This window comes from Triplophysa rosa, linkage group LG24 (genome assembly GCF_024868665.1).
Source record: "Triplophysa rosa linkage group LG24, Trosa_1v2, whole genome shotgun sequence".
In the NCBI taxonomy this organism is placed as follows: domain Eukaryota; kingdom Metazoa; phylum Chordata; class Actinopteri; order Cypriniformes; family Nemacheilidae; genus Triplophysa; species Triplophysa rosa.
The window spans coordinates 11,130,200-11,153,370 of record NC_079913.1 but is presented as its reverse complement, the minus strand read 5'-3'; the positions used below and the strand labels follow the sequence as shown (position 1 = coordinate 11,153,370).

The 23,171-nt window shown below is 38.6% G+C and overlaps 1 protein-coding gene across 19 annotated transcripts in view; it reads right to left on the bottom strand.

Annotated features, from left to right (window-relative positions):
- Positions 1-23,171, bottom strand: part of magi2a (membrane associated guanylate kinase, WW and PDZ domain containing 2a) — a 190,778-nt gene that overhangs the window by 124,982 nt on the left and 42,625 nt on the right. For all 19 annotated transcript variants that reach the window (XR_008961905.1, XM_057323688.1, XM_057323689.1 and 16 more), the window contains exon 2: positions 19,959-20,075. Coding sequence is in view for 18 of the 19 variants with exons in the window: in XM_057323688.1 (XP_057179671.1) it covers positions 19,959-20,075 (117 nt within the window). In the remaining variant the exon portion in view is untranslated. The remainder of the gene's footprint in view (positions 1-19,958; positions 20,076-23,171) is intronic.

Below are 23,171 nucleotides of genomic sequence, written 5' to 3'. Positions count from 1 at the left end.
TGTACAATTTAGCAACCTTGCTGTTAAATTGGTTGTACGCCGGATGAGACACACAGCGTTTTTAAAATCAAACACATTGTACACACTGGCGGCAACATTCTGCGTCAGGCAACACTCCACTACAACTTCCGAAATCATCAGTAATGTAAATGATGACTTCACCCTAGGCTTCAAGATACATTGATCTGATTAGGAAGAACGGGGAACAATACTGAAAATGATAGAGAAAAGGTCTTCATAGGTTACTTAATTATACCATATAAATAGTATGTACAAAAAAAAACAAATTTAAAGCGACACTATAGAACTTTTACTTACGGGTTCCCCCATGTGGTTGATAAGCGCAATTGTCTGTTACCAGTGTTGTAAATAATGTAGCTATATAAGCTTCCCCGTGGGCAGCGCAATAAACGTGAATTTGTTTACTAAGCTGATGGAACGGGCGAATGCAGAAACGTTGTTTGGAAACGATGTGGTAAAACACGCAGCAAAATGGCTGCTTTCAATAGGAGAAACAAAACCGGGATCAAAACACGCAATTATTTGCTGAAATTAAAAGCAGTTGAACTCGACGGTGATCCTTACGACTTACAAAGGAACCAGGTGTCCTTGGACACTGATATGTTGCGCGGAATTGCGTTTCCTGATATTGTAAGCAGCCATTTTGCGGAGTGTTTTGCCACTCAAGGGAGCGTGTTTTGGCGTGTTCACGTGGGAAAGTGAACATCCAGGTAAGTGCGTCAAGTGCATACCCTCTATTCCAAAACAGTGACTGAATGTGCTTTACCGACTTCATGATTCCATCTGACAGTGACAATATAGCCCCTTTAATACTTACAAGCAGGTTACAATCACTAAGCATGAGCAATAGTGATGACCGCTAATTCTTTTATTTTTACCTCACTTCATTTGGACTGTCCCAACAGCAACAAGCACACAAATGAAAAAAGTATCAGATTGATAAAGATCAAGGTCTTCATGTCACGGTACATAGGGGATACACGAGGGAAGAACCCAATCGCAGGCAGCAGTGGGGATGAAGGGGTTAACAAAGACTTTTATTTCCAAAAAAACACAAAACAAGAACCCACGAGGGGGTAAAACAGTACAACGGAACCGACTATACTTAGTAAACTAACTGACAATAGACATGAACTAACTTAACACTTACTACATTGAGACCGGGGGAAATCCATAACAGGAACATAACATGAAGACACGGTAAGCATGACAAGAATACATGAAGCAAGCAAGGACAATGACAGAAGCACACTCAGTACAATCACAATCAATGACCGACACAGGACAATGAAACATGAGGGCATTAAATAGGAAAGACAAACGAAGGGTAATCAACGAGGGAAACATTAGACACGGCAGGGAAGCAATACAGGAAATGAGAGGGGCGGGGCCAATGACAAGACACGAGAAAGCACATGAGATGTAAAAACGTAAACAACTTATGGCTTTCTCACATAAAACCTAAGGGCTCTGTCCCGATCCTGCCACACGACTAGAAATTCAGAAACAAGAAGGCAGGACCGTGACACTTCATGAGTTCTGCTAAGCTGTTTAGCTTTTAAGTAGTATCGTAATATTTCTTGGCTCCCGAGGCTAACTGGAGAGCCAGGTTCAGTGGTCACATGCATACGCACACTTAAGCCTGAAATACACTACCCGACTCATATGCAGATTTTTGCCCCGATTTCCAGTTGCGGCTAGACGAAAGTTGTTGCAGGTTGCCTACCGATTTTGGGCAGTCGGCGCAGACTTTTTTCTCAGAAAGTCGCGTAGTTGATGATGGGTGTAGACTCGATTTTTTATCTGCAGACTCCAGTCGGAGGATGTCAAAGCATGTTTGATATTTTGATATACAACACATACCGCGTTTATCTACACAGTACCACATTTAAACGTGCATCAGAGACGTCACTCTGTATGTGCGGTGTGAGAAATCACAGGATGCGAGCGGTTACTTGCGCGTGTTGCCAGATTTGACCAAAAAAAGCAACAGAAAACAAAAACCTTGTATAAAAGAACAAATGTAAATGCTTTATATTGACAAAAGATTTTAAAATATATATTCCCGCAATTGCTTGCTTTTATATCTATATAAACCTAATCGCTTTACAAACCCAGTCTAAACTATCCTCCCAAAAAACGTGTGAAACACGCGAAAGATGGCAACACCTAAAGAGATCGCTCAGCAAACATATAAACACACATCGTCTCTGCAGGTATAGTTTTGTTAAAATTGCAGAACATAACAAGTATTTTGTTGCCGTAATACTACTTTTGTGTACTGAATGGTGGGTGTTAAATACTCGAAACACATGCGAATGGCAGCCACGGCTCTGAGCTCCGCTATTCTTCTCACTATCACATATGTTTGCTGTGTACTTTCTTCTGCACTGGAAGCTCCTGTCGCCAAGTCAAATCCTTGTGTGTTTAAACATACTTGGTAATAAAGCTCCTTCTGATACAGCAGAGCATGTCTATGGTTACTCAGTGTCAATCATCACCGTTTCGGATCTTTGCAAACAAACGCGTAGTAGCGTATGACGAGTTGCTACGGAAACCGGACGTGGTAATACGCTGACCAAAACAGAGGCGCGCAGTTACGAGGCGACAATAACTACTGCACCTAACTTCAGCACATCCATGTTTGTTTCGTTGGTCATGCGTCTCCTAGCAATGAGGCGCGTGTTTGTTGCGTTTGGAAACTCTGCTAGTGTATGATACCAGTCGTGTTGTGTATTTTAGCATTAACCGTTTACAAAGTCGGCAAGTGTATGATGCCTAGTTTTTAAAAATCTGTTGAGATCTTAAAAGTCGTGTAGTGCATTCCAGTCATTACACAGATGTTTATGAACCCACGTGTTGAAAAAGTTCACACCACAGCACAAAGCCAAGGATATGATAAACTGAATCAATTTCAATCTTTGGCTCTTGTTCGTTACCCAGATATCATTCTTAATCCTTCTCTTCCCCGCTCTAATCAAAGTAACGAACATATCAAAGCCTCAGAGACTTCCAAAGATCCGATGAGTGACTTTCTCAGAGGAACAGAGATACTCACAGGCAATCAAAGCCCTTCCTTCCACAATTCACCCGCTCAGCTGGCTTGCTGACGTCCTCCGTTGTCGTCTTGCCATTTCTTTCTCGTAGGCACAGGGTTGTGGTAATTACTCACTAAGGCGGTATAGTAGCCGCACTCACTAAAGCCCGGAAGCCTCTTGAGTTCTGACTCACGCTTTAATTAGACTAAAGATAGACTCAAGAGTCCACGACCCATCGTTCCTTCGGATGCGTTTTCAAATCCAGGACTGGTTCAGGTTTCCTTTTTATTGTTCTGACTACCCTCTTTAATTTCTCTAGAGTTCCTCTTGTTCAAGTTCTGGCAGTGATGTCGATGGGTTTGGTAAAGTAATGTGGGGTAGTGCATTGATTTGAGGTTTGTTGCTCTAATGACTCATCAGCTCGGAGGCTGTGCGTGTGCACATGCACATTTACTTCGCTGAGGCGAGGGCTAAAAATGACCTTTGGGGACATGTAGTCATGGCTTAACTTGGAAAAGAAAATTTTGGTAAAAATCACAAATTTCAGGATCTTTGAAAACATCAAAACAGAACTGACAATGACTGCTCTGAGAAGATGCTGTAGTAACAAGAGGACACGACATGTGAGTGAGAGAGTGACAAAGAGAGCGAGCAAGATTGAGGGTGTGCGATTACCTGCGTCCACCTTGAGAGGTCCACTGAGGCAATCGATAACTTTGTCATGGTATTGATTCAACAGTTGCTGTGGCGGAGTGATAAAAAAGACAGTAAAGCATCCTGATGCTGTTCTGGTCCTGTATCAGCCTCCTGTCAAATCGGATTTGAGAACTAGACCTAACTATGTTATTAATATACATTACTTGAAAATAGACAATTTTCTCCTTAGGGTAAAATGAGCTAAAATCTCCAGCAAATAAACATCTCATCATTAACAACTGCTGACATCTTAAAGGGGTCATATGTCACGGCTAAAATGAATAATATCGTTTGCTGTAGATGTAATGCAATGTGTATACACGATTTAAGGTTCAAAAACGTTGTATTTTCCACATACCGTGCATATTTGTATCATCTCTTTGCCCCGCCTCTCTGAAACGTGCGGATTTTTTACAAAGCTCATCGCTCTGAAAAGCGAGCTGTGCTATGATTGGCCAGTTAACCAGTGCGCAGTGATTGGTCGAATACTGCAAGCGTGTGACGGAAATGTAACGCCTCTTACGATATTTGAAACATCAGGACAGGTACGCCCACCTTACTTGCGTATACATTTGGCCGTTCTTAGTTAAGTCATACCACGAACTGACATAGATTTGTGGGGGTGTGGTTACACGAGGCGTTTCAGGCAGGTCTGGGTGAGCATTCACTTTTAGATAGAATGCATCTTTTGTTCCGACACTTAAATTTTTGCACTTTTGCGTGTCTAATACATGCATGGGCAACTTATAACATAAAGAAGACACATAAAAACACATATTCGCGCCAAATGACCCCTTTAATCTGTTTAAATCCAAGTCATACATTATTGCTGATGTGCAATGTTGGTTTTATATCCCATATAAAGCTTTATCTACATTTTCGCAAATATTCCCGAGGAGACAAACACACTGTATGTGTGCGTTTACTGCGATTGTGTGAGTGCACAAGCACAGGTCCAATGTGTTTGAATAATGGATGGGGCTTGTGTTTGTTTGAGAGCGCGCCATTTCTCCTTAGCTGAAATGCGTCCGTGTGCCATGGCGCTTCGCCGCATGAATATTAATGCTGTGGAGTGTCTTGTCCATCTACAAACTACCTTCCACACTCCCTGCAGGCCAGCTTTGGAGATCACTCTTAGATGCATTAAAGCCACTGTAAAAATACCCAGGTGCCACCGTCCATGGGCTACACGCTTACCACAAATGCATCCTGACTGTACTGGACTATAAATACACAATACACTATTCTGGTACTGAAGCATTGCTCTTCACAGCTTCTTCTGTGTCATGATTCTGCCTCATCATGTCAGGTCTTTCTTGGTCTAGTGGCAGGATCATGACAGAGCCTGTTTTGTGTGGAGAGAGGCATGTTATTGTTGGTTCTGACATAACATGCGCTCTCTCCGGTCTCGTCTTTGGCCTCGCCCCTCTCGTTTCCTCCTTTAGCTTTCCATTAGTGTCTCATTCCCCGCACCTGCCTTGTGTTAATTTTTTTTCAGAATCAGAAAGAGCTTTATTGCCAAGTGTGTTTGCACATACAAGGAATTTGTTTTGGTGACAGGAGCATCCAGTACACATAAACAGCAACAACAGTACACAGAGACCATAACACAATAGAATATAGTACACAATGATTTAAATACACTGCGTTCCAAATTATTATGCAAATGATATCTTTCTCTGGTTTTCCTAATTTGTCGATGCAAATGACAGTCAGTATAATTTTCAAGTAATCAACAGTTAGGGTACATTTGGAATTTTATTGAACAAACCTCCCACTGACAACAGTATTTATTTAAAAAATGAAAAACTCAAAATGCACTGTTCCAAATTATTATGCACAACAGAGTTTGAAAACATTTCATAGGTTGTAAAAAACTGAAAATGGTCATTTGTTGAATTTGCAGCATTAGGAGGTCATATTTACTGAAATCAAAAGCTATTTCAATCAAAAACATCCTAACAGGGCAAGTTACATGTTAACATAGGACCCCTTCTTTGATATCACCTTCACAATTCTTGCATCCATTGAACTTGTGAGTTTTTGGATAGTTTCTGATTGAATTTCTTTGCAGGATGTCAGAATAGCCTCCCAGAGCTGCTGTTTTGATGCTAACTGCCTCCCACCATCATAGATCTTTCGCTTGAGGATGCTCCAAAGGTTCTCAATAGGGTTGAGGTCAGGGGAGGATGGTGGCCACACCATGAGTTTCTCTCCTTTTATGCCCATAGCAGCCAATGACACAGAGGTATTCTTTGCAGCATGAGATGGTGCATTGTCATGCATGAAGATGATTTTGCTACGGAAGGCATGGTTCTTCTTTTTGTACCATGGAAGAAAGTGCTCAGTCAGAAACTCTACATACCTTGCAGAGTTCATTTTCACACCTTCAGGGACCCTAAAGGGGCCCACCAGCTGTCTCCCCATGATTCCAGCCCAAAACATGACTCCGCCACCTCCTTGCTGACGTCGCAGCGTTGTTGGGACATGGTGGCCATCCACCAACCATCCACTACTCCATCCATCTGGACCATCCAGGGTTGCACGGCACTCATCAGTAAACAAGACTGTTTGAAAATTAGTCTTCATGTATGTGTGGGCCCACTGCAACCGTTTCTGCTTGTGAGCATTGGTTAGGGGTGGCCGAATAGTAGGTTTATGCACAACTGCAAGCATCTGGAGGATCCTACACCTTGAGGTTTTCGGGACTCCCGAGGCACCAGCAGCTTCAAATACCTGTTTGCTGCTTTGCAATGGCATTTTTGCAGCTGCTCTCTTAATCCGATGAATTTGTCTGGAAGAAACCTTCCTCATTCTGCCTTTATCTGCACGAACCCTTCTGTGCTCTGAATCAGCCACAAATCTCTTCACAGTACGATGATCTCGCTTAAGTTTTCGTGAAATATCTAATGTTTTCATACCTTGTCCAAGACATTGCACTATTTGACGCTTTTCGGCAGCAGACAGATCCTTTTTCTTTCCCATATTGCTTGAAACCTGTGGCCTGCTTAATAATGTGGAACGTCCTTCTTAAGTAGTTTTCCTTTAATTGGGCTCACCTGGCAAACTACTTATCACAGGTGTCTGAGATTGATTTCAGTGATCCAAAGAGCACTGAGACACAATACCATCCATAAGTTTAATTGAACAATATAAAATTAAATGTTTACGACACTTAAATCCAATTTGCATAATAATTTGGAACGCAGTGTAAGGGCCTATGGGTATAAAAAATTAAGAAATACAATACAATAAACATAAGATAAAGATATAGAGAGTGTAAAGCTATGTATGTCTGTAAATATGTATAAGTAAAAAATAAGAATAGACTATTGTAGTACAAGGTATGTGCTATATACAGCAGAATGAATGAAATATAATTTACAGAAAAAGTTGTATAAAAAATAGATAGTGTATTATCTGAAAGATATAATTAATATTGCACTTAATTATTATTGCACATAGTTATTAATTGAACGGTGTGTAAAAACATTTAACTGTTCAAGAGGTAGATGGCCTGAGGGAAGAAGCTGTTTTTGTGTCTGGTTGTTTTGACATTTTACCCTTGTTTACCCATTTTACAATTTACCCTTGTTATCATCCCTATATAATGCCCTTGTGTTTGCTGTCCTGTGCTAGTTCGTTTCGTTCTATGTCTTGGTGACATTGCGTCTTGTTCCTGCCTGTATTACATTCCGAGTCAAGTTAAGTCTAGTCAGTGTAAGTTCTTGTCAAGTGTTGCTTTTGCCCAGTTTTAGTTAGTTTACGTTCCTGTGTTGTCTGCCATCATTATTCCCTTGTCCATGTTGATTTTCCCCCTCGTGGGTCTTTGTTTTTGTATTTTTGTTAATAAATCAATCTTGTGTTGACCCTTTACCCGCTGCCTGCAATTGGGTTCTCTGTCCCTGCAAAACAGTAACAGAGAGTTTATTTTTCAAGTTTTGACTGAAAATGTCACATCCATAATGCTGGAATTGCCCAAAACCACAACCTACACGGAAAAATAATGACCGGACTGCCAAGGTTGCATGAGTGGTTTTGTAGTTTTATTACAAGGTGATTAAACAAGTTTTTCCCAAAAAACACTTGCCCAAAACACTTTCTCAAAGACAATTTTTAAAACCTGTGAAATTGTTTGAGAAATTTTGAGGCCTGTGTTGGATTTTAGACTTTTTAACTGGACCCACAGAAACCTTTAAAACTCAAGCATGGGAAACATTGAGGGATGAGATGCTGTCAGCTGTGTCATTTGTATCGGCAAGCTAAATGGTGTATATGCACACAGAGCGTTGACCGCTAAAATCTCAGCCAACAGCGTTTTTCACCTGCTCGCTTTAAGATGCACATAGGATTACAGTCAGTGACGTGAGTCTAATTATCCAAACACTACATCATACATCGACAACCAAAATGGAGAAGCGCTTCAGGCTATCCGTTTCAAGCTACATTCACAAATATATAAAAAACTTAAGTAAACTTTTGCACTTACTCGAAGCACGATCACAAAGGCATATAGCAATGTTTAGTCATAGTGTTGTTGATTCGCTGAAACTTGCACGAATTCATACTAAACACATTGTTATCACTTGATGGAAAATTACCTTAGCGGAATAATAAGAGCGGAAGTGGCTTAGCTGGCTGAGATTTTAGCGGAAGTACGTCATCGCCCCGTATGCAAATACCCCATTCTGCATTTTGGCACAAAAATATATTGGACTGATTTCAAATTATGAGACATGGGACACCATTTGTGTTGACTTTTGAAAGCAGAAAAATTATTCACAGAACAATGGAATTTCTCACGTTGTTATTCTAGTACAAAACAAAAATGAATAAATCACTGAATCCTCTTTTCCAGCAGAATGGTACAGGTGTCCGAGATCACAAGACCTTAACCATCCCATGTGTCACATCGTACCAAATCTGGTGCTTCTAATTTACTTCAGTGAATAATCAACAGTGTACAATATACTTCTGTTTTCCTTTCTGTTCTGTGTCCAACCAGCTTTGTTTTGAAAAACGTGGTGAGAACATTATCTTGTTAGCGATCGTTGATTCATGACCAGCAGGTTTAAAGGGCACCGGCTCCAGCGCATCACAGGTGGAAAAGGTTGTGTTTATTTGTTTCCTTACTCTAAGCTTCTTAACATGAGCTTAACAATAATTATACGGTAATAACACGATAACACAAATATCCACCGAGTTTTATACGATGCTGAGCTACAGAGGGTAACAGAGTTGCAAACATACCACATGTTCTTGTCACTAAAGATCTGTCTCAAATTAAAGTTTACACTTTAGGGGATTAAATGCTTATCACACAATGAAAACACTCAACGGAACAGCCTTAAAAATACATATTTGTGGGGGGAATATTACTTATTGGAAATAAAAATAGCAAATAAAAATGTTTGTCCAACTCAAGAGAAAGCAAAAATAGACTTTGCGTACAGTAGGTATGCTGCTTTACAGGATTTTCATGATCACATTCATTTTAACGGTAGCTTAGTAACAACAGAAAGTGGGCGTGTCTAGTGACATGACAAAGAGAACTGTTCAACTTTATGCAAATGATGAGAGACTTTCGGGACCGACCAATGAGAGTAAAGCAATCCAGCTCTGAGCAATCCATTTTTTCTTTTGCGACTCCCAACAAACGTCCAAAAAGCATTTGCGTGACTGCACTAAACAGGTCCATAAAAATGTCAAGACAATCTGCATCCAAAAGCAAACCTCTCCCACATCTACAGATAACAAGCAAATCTTAAATGCATCAGGTAGAATGAGAGTGATCCAATCCAATATAAACTGTAAAGTCTGAAACAGGCTTTTTTCATTCCAAAAGGCTATTTCAGGTTCCAAAGGATCATGGGAGATCTGTTGTGAAGTTAGGCTGAACGTGTATGTGTTTACTTTGGGATGGCTTGTGTTGTACTCCAGAGATAAGGAGATTATAATTGGCTCAGCGAGTGTGGTTTGCATTTGAAACTGACTGCAGCTGTACCACACAGACTTCAGACAGCCAGCGAGTCTCTCACAGTCACTCTCAGCAGACTGAACTTCATCCACAACAGATAGTACTGTATGAAGACATTAAACAGAGTTCAAAAGATCTATGATGATGGCAAAGGCACAAATATTCCTAAACCTCATGAAATCAAATGTTTTGTGACTTTTAGTCTATGTCAGTTAGCTTTGAGGCCAAAAAGACTAGCAGCAGGTAGACACATTTCAAATCTTCCTTTTCTGGAGAAATGTACTGTACAAGTTTCCAAGTTTTCCAAGAAAAATGCTCAATACAATGAGAGTGCCCATCCTTCTAGCATCACCTGCCACAAACTAAAAGCAACTAGCAAATCCTTCATGGATTTGTGGATGCTGCACCATCAAGCGTCTAAAACAAACCTGTTGGTTTAAAAAAAATACATACAGTGGATAACACTGATAACCTTTTAAGTGACTTTGCTGTCAATAACATTTAGGATTTTAAGCGTAACTCTTTTTCAACCTGGAACGAGAAATGCAAGTATATTCTTCGATGTTTTTTCATATTTATTTGCGAATATAAACTTGTATTTCTGTGTCCAGGTAACATGTTGTTCATGTACATATAAAACCGACATTGTAACAATACAAAGCGGCTTCAAAATCGCCAAAGTAATACTTAATTGTTCAGTGTATGAAATTTAGCAGCATCTAGTGGTGAGGTTGCAAAATTGCAACCAATGGCTCACTCCACCCCTCCCTTTCAAAACACTACGATGGCTGACACAGCACTAAGATGTTGTCACGTTTTCACTTCTGTGCTGAAGGAAATGGTGTATTTACAAAACGCGCTCTGTAGAGCAGTTTGTCCATTTAGGGCTACTGTAGAAACAACATAGCGAATTCCATGTAAGGGGACCCGATGTGCAGAGGTGGGTAGTTAACGAGCTACATTTACTTCCTTACATTTACTTGAGTAACATTTTGGAAAATATGTACTTTTCAAGTAAAATTAAAAGTGTGCACTTTTACTCTCACTTGAGTAAATTTCTAATAGAAAATCTGTACTTTTACTTCGTTACATAACTTACATTGCGTGACGTTCCTTCATTTTAAAATATGCTTTTTAAAACACGTTGTTTATTTCAAGGTTGTCGTCTCTTTTTACGGGCATTCCCGAGTGATCTATTCTTTTGAGTTTATTCTTTTGATAGCATTAATTGAACAATGGGCAAAACCATTTGAATAGGCTAATGAATCAGTTCAAATGATTTGTTCAGTTCGCAGCATGATCTGAATCATCTGAAGCAGGATTACTCACTCCACGTAGCGCGAAACTTAAGAACACGCAGAACACAAAGAGCGTTGGATGAAGTGGATATTAATCTATATCTATACAATCAAAACTGCAAATGTGTCATATTGTTTGCCACCCGCGCGACCTGTTCGTCAGACACAGTAACATGCGCGTTACCTGTCAGATACAGAGATGTGGGCCTGCAGAAATATACATTTGAAGAACAGAAGGAAGAAAACGTGTTGATGGGCGTGTGGTTCACTGTTTACTGTTTGTTTACAAGTAAGAGCGTTTCACCACACACACGTGACACGACACGAGAAAACATGAGCTTTGTTCAAAAATGTGTATTTCATTTAAGAGAGCACTGCAGATGTTCTAGATCATCTTAGTAAATGAGTTCAGTTCATGCATTTTAAACGCAAAACTCTGCCGGTTCACTTTAGTTTGACATGGTCTATTATTCTAAATAAGTTGTGTAAACTACATTGACATCAGGACTAGATGAAATTTACAGAAATGCTTGTCTCTTCTGTGTTTGTCTATTCTTTAGTCTCTCTAGTATATTGCAAAGATATCTGCTTATGATACTTAAAAATATTGATTAAAATGTAATATTCAAATATTGGCTTTAATATTAATTTTATGTAGTAGGCCTATATAATCAGATACAAAGTAACTAAGTAACTACTACTTGAGTAGTTTTTTCATTGCATACTTTTTTTACTTTTACTCAAGTAATTTTTAAAATAGTGACTTTTACTTTACCTTGAGTAACAATTTCTCTAGTTACTTAAGATTTTGGCTACTCTACCCACCTCTGCCGATGTGTATGTAGATAGAAATAGCTCATTCTAAGGTAATAAAAACATAATGCTTCATTATGTAAGGTCTTTAAACCCCTCTGAAAACATAGTTGTGTATATTATATTGCATTTCTGTCAATAGATCCTCCAAAATTACAGGAATATAAATACTGGTGTTGTTTTGAAATGTATCATCTATTTTTAAGGCTATTTAATATGTGGCCACTCTTCCAGTCCCCTCTCTTTCGCACTCTTTTCCCCAGCCACAAATAACTCTTTCTCCTTTGGCTGCGTCTGTCTGTACATAAGAAGCATTAATGGAGCGTGACGTCTTCCAAGACACTAAGCATTGAGTTACAATGGTAGAAATGTGGGTTCAATACTCAATCATATCTTAGATACAGTATGATATTTTAATAGTCATTTTGTTAAAATTGTATTCAAATTATTTATTACGTAAAGGATTTCTTAAAGTCAGTGTAAAGAGAATTCTGAGAATTGCTTCTAAACACATTATAAATGTTAGAAATGTATTGCGTAACACATTAAAAAGACTATGAAACCAGTTTAAACAGTTTTTCACAAATGCTCAATTTTTCAAGATTTTGATAACTTATTTTATTTACTTGGCAGGTTTTTTATCATTCAAATTTGGTTGATTTGGTTAATAACACATTTTTTAATGGTGTGAAATACTTATATTATTTATATAAAATATGTTTAGTTTAACTAAATGTGACCCACACTCTTAAAAAAAAGGTGCTTCAAAATGTTCTTTGATGCCATAGAAAAACCTTTTGGTTCCACAAAGAACCTTTAACGTCCAAAGAACCTTTCTGTTTCAAAAAAGGTTCTTTGTGGCGAAAAATGGTTCCTCAGATTATAAAAAAGTAAGAAAGAGATGGTTCTTTAAAGAACCTTTGACTGAATGGTTCTTTGTGGAACCAAAAATGGTTCTTCTATAGCATCACTTTGAAGAACCTTTTAAGCGCCTTTATTTTTAAGAGTGCAGTCTGTGAAATCCAAGCTGAGACGAGCATCAAAGTTTAATTTGAGTAATTTCACTATAATTTCAATCTTATAATTTCAAACTCAGTCAATATTCAAGATAGCAAGGTTGTATTTTCACAAAATGTTCTTTACATTATGTAGAATGATTTAATGTAGAAAACAGTAAATCACACAAAAAAAGAACAGCAAGGTTTTCTGGGTCAATGTTCTTTTTAGACTTGAAAGGAACTTACAGTTTTTATATTGTGTAATATAAAAGAAAGAAATAAAACATATAAACATGCATCTGTATCTGTAGAAAGCAATGATACAGCATTTCTTTGGCGTGTGTGAGTGTCCATGTTCTCCTCGAATGTATCTCTATTCGAGTGTAAGCCATGTGGCATGAAAGAAACAACAGTAAAACATGAGAAAATGACCCCCCTCAGGAGACCAAATCACACACACCCTACTTGTCTCTGGTCTCATTCCATGGCACACTTCCTGTTTCCTCCCTGACCTCCTCTGCAGTTAAACACTTCTTCAACTCAAGCTGGGAGCTCTTTTGGCATCTGAATCTGACCCAGTCACATCCCCCACACGTCCAATCAGAGCACGCTATGCACGTGCAAACCGGCCAATTATAGGCCTGTTTCATAACAGTGCTCAACAACAGCAGCCCCCATTTCTTGAGTTCCTGTGTATTCATTCATTTCAGGGATAGAGGGATGGATGAAGGAATGAGGTGTGTGAGGGGGTAGGGGGATTGGGATTGGTCACTGGTCTGACGCAGACTGCGCGGGGGGGGGGATTGGTAGACGACAGTTACCATGGAAACTTAGTCAAAGCCTTCGTCGTGGTGCTTAAGTACCATAGCTAAGAGAGAGAGACGTTGCAAAAGAGAGTAAAACAGACAGAATGAATGATGGAGAGAGACAGACACAGATAGTAGTTTTTTAACAAAAAACACATCACATAAAATTTTTATCTTTGCATAGTGCTATTTTTTCCCTTTTATTGCATTGTTGGTCAAGTTATCTGGCATCAATGCAATTGTCAATTTCCAATCATTATTATAAAAATATTATATATTAAAAATGTCCATTAAATATCTCAAAAAAATAAATAATATAAATATCATTAAAAACTACATTCATCACATCAGTGACCAAATGCGAAAAGGGTTTATTGGTGTATTTTATTTTCAAGCAAAATATTGCCAGACCATATAAGCAATTATTTATTTAATACGAATAATCTTTCCTTTCATAACGTAATGTTGAATTTCTCCAGAAACGTGAGTTGAAAAATAGGCTATAGATGATGAATCTTATATCCATTTTTGATCACTGCAATGATGAAACCACTTCTAGACATCAAAGATTCAATTCAGGAGTCCTCAAAATGAGATTTTTGGCTCTTGTGCTTCAAATCAAGTCTGCTTGCTTTTATTTCAGGCCTGAGACTTTCCACATTCTAGTCTTGCTCGGTAACAAGGGAGTTATAGAGAAGTCTGGGTACCTTCATCTGCCAATTCAAGCTTGTTCAATTTTTCACATGTATAGTTTTTGCTCCAAAAATGTGGCAAGGCTGTTCACGGTGGCAGGTGGTTTGGAAAAAAGCCTCATCCACATCTCTGCGTTCTAAAGTGAAAATGAGACCTGCTTCAGACTGGTTACAAGACTGGATTTACAGACTGCACCATGGGGGACAGATACAGACAAAACCACTCTGTATAAAAAGAGTTCAATAATACAGTAGATCACAACATTAACAATCCTCCCTCGCTTATTCACCCTCATGTCGTTCCAAACCTGTTAGACTTCTAATGTGTGTCTCTTTGATAGCACACAAACTATATTTTGCAGAATGTCGAAGACATTCAACGTGTACAATCAATGTGAAGGGTATAATGTTGACAAGCACCAACAAAGATGAAGTAGTTTTACATGAAAATTGCTTTTTCTGAGACAAAAAGTTAAAAAGCAATTAATCAAATATGTCTATCAATCACTAATCATTAAGCTTCAATGTACAAATGTGAATCAGATGATGGATTAATGACTAAATTGATTTTTTTTCTTTTTTTGGTAAACCTCAACTCACAAGAAGTGAATCAAGAGAGAATAATTATTTTAGTCTTTGGGTCTGTTGGTAGATACTAGAGGACACTGTGTTAATAACAGTGTCTCGCGTCTTCTTTCTGGAGAGGTTCAATGTCAGCTCTAACAACTTCTAATGTCACCCTGGGTTTTCGTGTGTGTGTGTGTGTGTGTGTGGCAGGCGTAACCTGTCGTGGCACCCTAAGCCGTAACAGATCTGCTGCATAATTCATGGGGCATCTCTTTGACTATGAGCATTACTGTCATTACTCAGCAAGCATCCAATCACACGAAAGAGAACACATCCTCAACTTCCACTTTTTAGACTGTATAATGCTTGAAGTTGCAGTTTTCCTTTTTGTTTCTCACAATCAAACGCTTACAATTTTGCAGTAACACTGTAAAATATTAGCTGTTCCTATACAGGCAGCAAACTTTTGGGGTAGTTCAAAAAATACAAATCCTGTCATCATTTACTCCCCCGTCAAAACTGTTTGATTTTCTTTCTTCTGCAGAACACAAAAGAAGATATTTTAAAGAATGTTGGTAACTGCACAACGGCGGCACCCATTCACTTGCATTGGTTTTGTGTCCATGCAATAGAAGTGAATGGATACCGCAGTTGTTTGGTTACCAACATTCTTCAAAATATCTTCGTCTGCGTTCTGCAGAACAAAGAAATTTCAATTTGATGAATTATGAATTACTATCCCTTTAAGAGAGCATCCTATCCGAAATTGAACCTTATAAGTAACTGATGCTTATGATGCTATAGACAACAAAAGGAAAATAGTTCATCCCAATTAACCAGCCAAAAATGTAACAGAAGTTAATATTCCATTCCAAAATGTACAGTCAACCTACTAAATAGTGCATAAAATGTTGATTTAAGCTATTTTGTAATATATTGTTATGCAATACATTATTTTTATATCATCAGCATTACATCTGACACACTGCATCCTAAATACAGTATAGGCATAAACTAAAAAACCTGGATGACCTCACCTTTAATAAATTAAAAGTATTTTTAGTACATATTGAGCAATATTAAACTAATATTAAATTAATATTTCACCCCCCCAAAAAAATTCTGTCATCATTTCTTGTCATTTTAAACCTGTATGACTTTCTTTCTTACGCAGAACACAAAAGAAGATATTTTGAAGAATGTTGTTAACTGGCCCCAGTTCTGTTCGGTTACCTTACCAACTTTCTTCAAAATATCTTTTGTGTTCTGCGGAAGAAAGAAAATCATAAAGGTTTGAAATTACAAGAGGGTGAGTAAATGATGACAGAATGTTTATTTTCGGGTGAAATATTGCTTTAAAGCCACAATATGGAAGAATTTTGTTATGAAATATCCAAAAATCACTTGCACAGTGTGATATATTTCATGCAGTTGTGTGCTTACATTATCCCAAATGTTCCCAAGAATGTGCAAATCCAGAGAAATTTAAAATAATGGCCCGTCCCTTGTCTCCCTTGTATTTGTCACATATCAGTGACTTAATATCTGGTGCTCCGTACTACCCTCAGTTTCCGGTTATAGAAACTACGGCAACACGCAAATGCGAAAGTGGTTATACAGCATCTGGGACGCAGCATCTGTTGTTCTGTTATTATGGATCACGATTACTCTTTGGCGAGTAAAGGAAACCCAAAAAAGCGTAATCGTAGGCCAAATGAGGCAAACAGGCTTATGGACAAAGGAAGAAATAAAACAAGCATTAATTTCAGCGTGGCGTTTTCTAAATGGAGAGAGCTTCGCGACCAAGTTGGACTCGACAGAGACTCCATTCTCGCATGTGTTTTAATAGACAGGTAAGCACATTTTTTTTATTGTACACGAAATACTCATGCACAGATTATTTGAATAGTTATGAATGCAGTTACCCTATGAAATACAGTATACGTTGCACAAAAATATGTAGCCAATAACATTACTTGTAAATGCTGTGGGTTCGTTCAAATTTACTTTTTAAACGACGACTGTATGACTGTTTTAAACATGTAAAACTGTGTAGCATTACGCTACCAAATCAATTGACAAAATCCAATATCAGTCGCGGGCTAACGTAGCATTACATTCCACGTTTCTTGCAAGCTAATTCATTACGATGACATTAAAAAAAAATTCATTACCTCGTCCATGAACATGATGGGCGATCTCCATACGCCTCTGGATGGTGAAAACGACATGTCCCATAATTCCACTCTCCTACATATCGTCATTTAGCTTCGCCTTTTGTTGTTGTTTTGAAAGTGCGCCATCTAGCGGTCCAAATATTCCATATTGTGGCTTTAATATTAGTTTAATACTGCACAATATGTCCTTAAAAAATTTGGGTGAACGATCACTTCAAACAACATTCCTCTCACTGCCGTGCACATCCTTGAAATTCGCAATGCATTTTGAATGGATGCAATGCTGGCCAAAATAACATGTTTAAAGGCATATGGTTGATGCTACAACAGATTTTGCTTATGGAGTGCATTTATTATACCTACAATGCTGTCTAGACAGGCAGCTCACTACATTTTGGACCCCCTCCTTTACCTCTCAATTCTGCAGCAATAACATTCTGCGAAATAAACTTTGCGAAAATAAATCTGTATGCATTGAATTTCCAATTCCTCTTGCTCTCTCTCTCTCTCTCTCTCTCTCTCTCTCTCTCTACCTCAATCTCTCTTGCTGCCTCTTCTTTATTTAAAGCTATCAGTTTCCTTGTTTCTTCCTTCTCTTGCCAATGTTCAACGGTTCCGACATCCGAGGTGTTTTATCTCGAGTCCTCATACCTCGTTCTCGTTTCTTCATCGTAATCTCTGTCAGTCTCTCTCTGTCTCATCTGTATTCCCCGTCTCGCTCACTTTCTCTTGGGTACGGATCTCACGTGTCGCTCTCCGGTCTAATGGAATCACAGCTCAGTCTCTCAGCTGGACAGTAATCTCTCGCTCACTCACTCGCTCTCACACATAACACAAGGCCTTCGCTTGAGTAAAAGCTTCACTGAAATCCTTTCAGCCGACTGTAGAGACCAAAGACAGAGCTTACACCTGCATATAATATCCTCAAACATTTTAGACTACGGCTCAAAGTACACATTTACGCATACGAACTCCGCTTCATTATGACTGCAAATAGTGGCAAAGTGTGACACTGTTTCTGAACCACAACAAGAAAGTCAAAGCAGACTTTCCGTTCTATTTAGTTCCATCGATTTGCGTGGGAATGTGAGAGAACGGTTACACAAACAAACGCTTTGACTTTTTATCTTTTGCATTAGTACTAAACTTGATGCTGATCTCAGTTAAAGACACATTTGACACATTTTAAACCATATTTAAGAGCAAAATATAGTAAAAACTATTTTGAGAAACTCTTTTAATTTAGAAAAAGCTAGCAGCAACATAGAAACATGCAAAAAAACAGATAAAAACTTAAAAAGACTTTACAACTGCATACCCTTATAAATATGAACCATGCTGTTACTACAGTAACCATTACTATAGTACACAGTTTTAATATATATTTCTGATTACTGTGTTCATACATGTGTGTAAATATACGTGAAAATTTACTGTAATTTAATAAATGGAAGATAACACAGATGGAAGATGTGCATTTGTACAACCCTTCTGAAAAAAATAATAGAAACCCAATAGAAACCATCACAGAAATTCTAATGGTTCCCATTGGAATACCATTGCAACCCAACAGCCTATTCCATTAAAACTATTACAAAAATGTTTTTGTAGTGTGTTTTGGCCATTATACCAGTAGGATTTAACATCCCACCAATAGAATCCATCACATACCATTAAACCAATTAAAACCATTAAAACCATTACAGTATCTTTAATGGTTTCTATTGTTATTCAGTAGGGCCCTGCTGAAAAAATCAATAGAAACCATTAAAGAAGTTATAATGGTTTTACTGGTTTTAAAGTGATTTGTATTGGTTTAAATGGAAACTGTAATGGTGTCTACTGGTGTGTGATGGATTCTATTGGTGGGATGTTAAATCCTACTGGAATAATGCCCAAAACACACTACAAAAAGGCATTTTGTAATGGTTTTAATGGAAAAAGCTAATGGTTCATAATGGTATTTTATTGTAAACCATTAGAATTTCTGTAATGGTTTCTGTTGGGGTTCTATTGATTTTTTCAGCAGGGGGGTGAGTTTTGGGCATTATTCCAATATGATTTAATGGCGTTTTATTGGTGTTCCCATCTGCCAGATAACATCCGACCAACAGAATCCATCACATACCAATAGACATCGTTGTCATTTCCATTAAAACCAATACAATTCCCATTATTACCATTAAATCCATAAAAGTTTCTATTTGTGTTTTACTGTTCCCCTGCTGGTTTTAATGGAAAAAGCTATTGAGTTGTAATGGTATTTTAATGGAAACCATTCGAATTTCTGTGAAGGTTTCTATTAGGTTTCTATGGTTTTATTCAGCAGGGTCTATTATTCTATTCTTCTATTTAACTATTGTATTAACAATATACTGTAGTAAAACCATAGTAAAAACTTATTTAACTTTGTCTCAGACCAGTAACCATCGTTTAACCATCGTTTAACCATCGTAACACAAATAGTAATCAATATACCAAAAACCATGGTTACTACACTCCGTAATAAAAACCTATGGTTAATTTTGCCTAGGGTAGCAATGCCCTGGCAGTCATCCACAACTATCCTGGTAGTGAATTTTCAACACCACTAACATTTTCTTCAGAAAAACATACAAATCAATAATAAAATGTACTGTGTATTCAAATACCAAGCGTGGAGCAGCACACCATAACCTGTTGCCCATATTCAAAAGAGTATTCCAAAAAATCGCCTAAAATAATAACAGCATCTGCCAATGTAAAACAAAATAAACCAGGGCTTATTCATCAAAACAGCTAAATCACCCATAAGCTATCGGCTGGGACTCCTGGGTCAATCCAGAGTGGGCGGCAGTGTTGAAGGTTAACGAAATGAGGGTCAGGAATTACTCACAGGGTATGGTGCGAAGATAAAGGTTGTCCCGGATGATTTGTTGTAGCTCGTGGTCCAAAGAGCCTTTCTGGAAACGGAGGTTGAGATACTGCCTGAGATCTTTATCCACAACACCTCCTGTAACACAAACACACACATAGAGCTTGAGAAGATCCTCCACGGCGATAAAGTCTCGAGCGATAACAGACTCCATGCGTTAACTGCACAGCCGCTATAAACGCAGCAGAGAAACGCCTTTGTATGCAGTTTTTCCGAGGGAATAATAGACTCCATTACGTGAATGTCCGTGTAGTCGTTCTGTTTTCTGAGGAAAGGCCTGACAACACTGCAGTGAAGCACAATTCAGTCACTCGACACGAAACCTCAAACGCGCTCAGCTGAAGAGCAGCAAAAATGTGCCTCTGTGATAGTTTTCACTTTGTTCTGAGGTAAAATAGCTTTGTCAGGTTTCCAAGTGGGTTTTTTTCTTGCTGTAAAGTCTGACTTGCATCGATCCGCACAGTGGTGGTTCATACGCACACATGAAATACAAAAGGTCAAGTCATATGTTTCCTACCAACCAGAAATGACTTGAAATCAGAACTGTGCAGGGATCCCGGGGGGGCTTTCCAATGACACACAGACACATCATCATCATTACACCTTGTGATGAAATGGCGAAGGGGTTCTCCTCAGAAAATGTGTCTAAGAAGCAGGTAGTTGGGGGGAAGAGAGAGAGGAAGAAGACACATCTCTAAATGCCTCAGCAAACTGTTTCTTCAATGAGCGATAAGTTCACATAAAACACTCTTAAAGGGACAGTTCACTCAAAAATGAATTCATAAAAAATAATACATTTCTTTGTTCTGGTGAACACGGAGTTAGATATTTGGAATAATGCTTGTAAACCAAACAGTTCTTGGCCACCATTGACTACTACCATAGATAGGAAAAAATTGCTTAAATTATATATTTTGAAGAATGTCAAATGTTATATGTGGGGCACTTTTGACGACCATTGTAATTTTTCCTACTATAGTAGTCAATGGTGGCATCAGTAAAAAGAAATGTATCCAGATTAGGAACAACTCGAGGGTGAGTAAATGATGACAGAATTTTTATTTTGGTACGAATTGTCCCTTTAAACGGCCAACTCATCCGAATATAAAAATACAAGCAAAACCAACGGCGTGCCGTGTCATTTTTTAATAAAGATGAATGCAAATGAGACGTCAGTGCTGTGGGGAACTATCCTCACAGAAAGTTCTCATACGGCATCAGTGGACATATATAGCAAACAAAGTTTTACAGACTACCTTACGCTACTAATACTACTAATGCTTTTAGAGTGCATTTTAGAGCTTGACACCCCAGTCCCCATTCACTTTCATTGTATGTAAAAGAGCAAATATTCTTTTAAATATCTACTTGTGGTTCTTTTTCATAATTATACACAAAATGCAAGACATAATGTGCTAAGTCACATGTCATCAATGTGAAGAGGGTGATGAAAAATTATTATTTTTTTTAATTAAAACAATGTGTGTACATCTGAACAAGCCAAGACTCTTAGGCTTCCTCTTTTTAAAGTGATAGTTCACCAAAAAATGAAAATTCGTCAATCACTTACTCGCTCTCATGTCATTCCAAACCTGTATTACTTTCTTTCTTCTGCAGAACAATAAAGAAGATATTTTGAAGAGCGTTGGTAACCAAACCACATTGGCCCCTATTGACTTCCACTGTATGGACACAAACCACCAAGGCATTTCTCAAAATAACTTCTTTCGTGTTCTACAGAAGAAAGAGTCCCATACACGTTTTAAACGAAATGAAGACAGAATTTAATTTCTGGGTGACCTATCTCTTTAACATGCTTCGAACACACATCTAACGCACACATCTCTTATATACACTTGGACGCACGCATAAGAAGTCAAGCATCCAAACCGGCGAAGACCTCTACACAGATCAAACCAAATGCTCCCAGAATGAGCTGCTTCAGAGAAACTGCTTACCTAGACATGACAATCATGCTATTCATTCATACGCACGCATTTAAAGCAAAGCTCTAGTTAACATTATACCAATGTTAAAATATACCAAAGACACAATACAGAAAATGAAAACACAAATGAATGAATATCCTCAGACACATACAGATCCTTGCAGAGGAATAAATCCCGACTGCAGCCTCGTTCAAATCTCACGCACACGTACGCAAGCACACACACGATTGGTAAGTTGACTCACAGAACGCAGTGGCACCTCTCCTGCGCGGCTCAACCAGATGTTGCAGAAGACTAAAGTGTTTGTGATGCGTGTGTGTGTGTTTGTGTGTAGTCCGGGTCTTCACAGGTCTGCGGCCACAGTGTGCAGGTTTCCAAGCAGCGTGAGATGGGGTTTAGCGCTACAGGCTGTCTCTCTGCACGCTGCCGTAACAGAGACCGCCGCTCTGCAGTGACCGGAGAGAGAGAGACAGACAGTGAGAAAGAGAGCTTGAATACTGGGACGCTGCAGAAGAAACGTGCTCCGACAGTGGGAACCTATCACAATGCTCTCTCTCCCCCTGTGTATGAGGAGAATGATGGGGAAGGGATCCGTCGCCCCCTTTGGGTGGACCGGAGACGTGCAGCATTGGTGAACTAGATTTTTTGAGTTTTGTACAAAGATGCGAGTCCTTCTTCTCCTGTGTTGTGCTTGCCTGTGCAAAACTCGCTGTCATGATGATGGGTTGTTGTGGGAGGTTGCCAGGGCATTGCTATGCTTTTGCTACAAGCTCCGCCAGGGGATTTGTATTGTGTCGGCTAGTGATTGCTATGCCCCTGTATGCAGTATGACTGTGGTGATGCAAATATATGGAAATCTACACTCAATACTGATTTGAGGTATCATCAGTATTTAGGTGGCCTAAACACACAGTTCAGGATGAGTTACGTGTTAAAGTTGCTTTCCAGTTCAACAACCAATTCATTTTCGGCCATTTTTAATTACGATAATATAATTTCCAATTTTTATATTATATTCATTTTATAGAGACTGAATTAATTTAAAAATATACCCAATCAATTATTTTAGAGCTGTGTCAGTTGTGATGGCTGTTAAAACACACTCATCTTTCCTGAAATCAAAAAATCGGAAAAATCCCTGATGCTTTTGGATTTTCTACAGAATAGTGACATACTCAACGTAGCAAACAAATGGACAGTTCAGCCAAAATGAAAATTCTTTCAT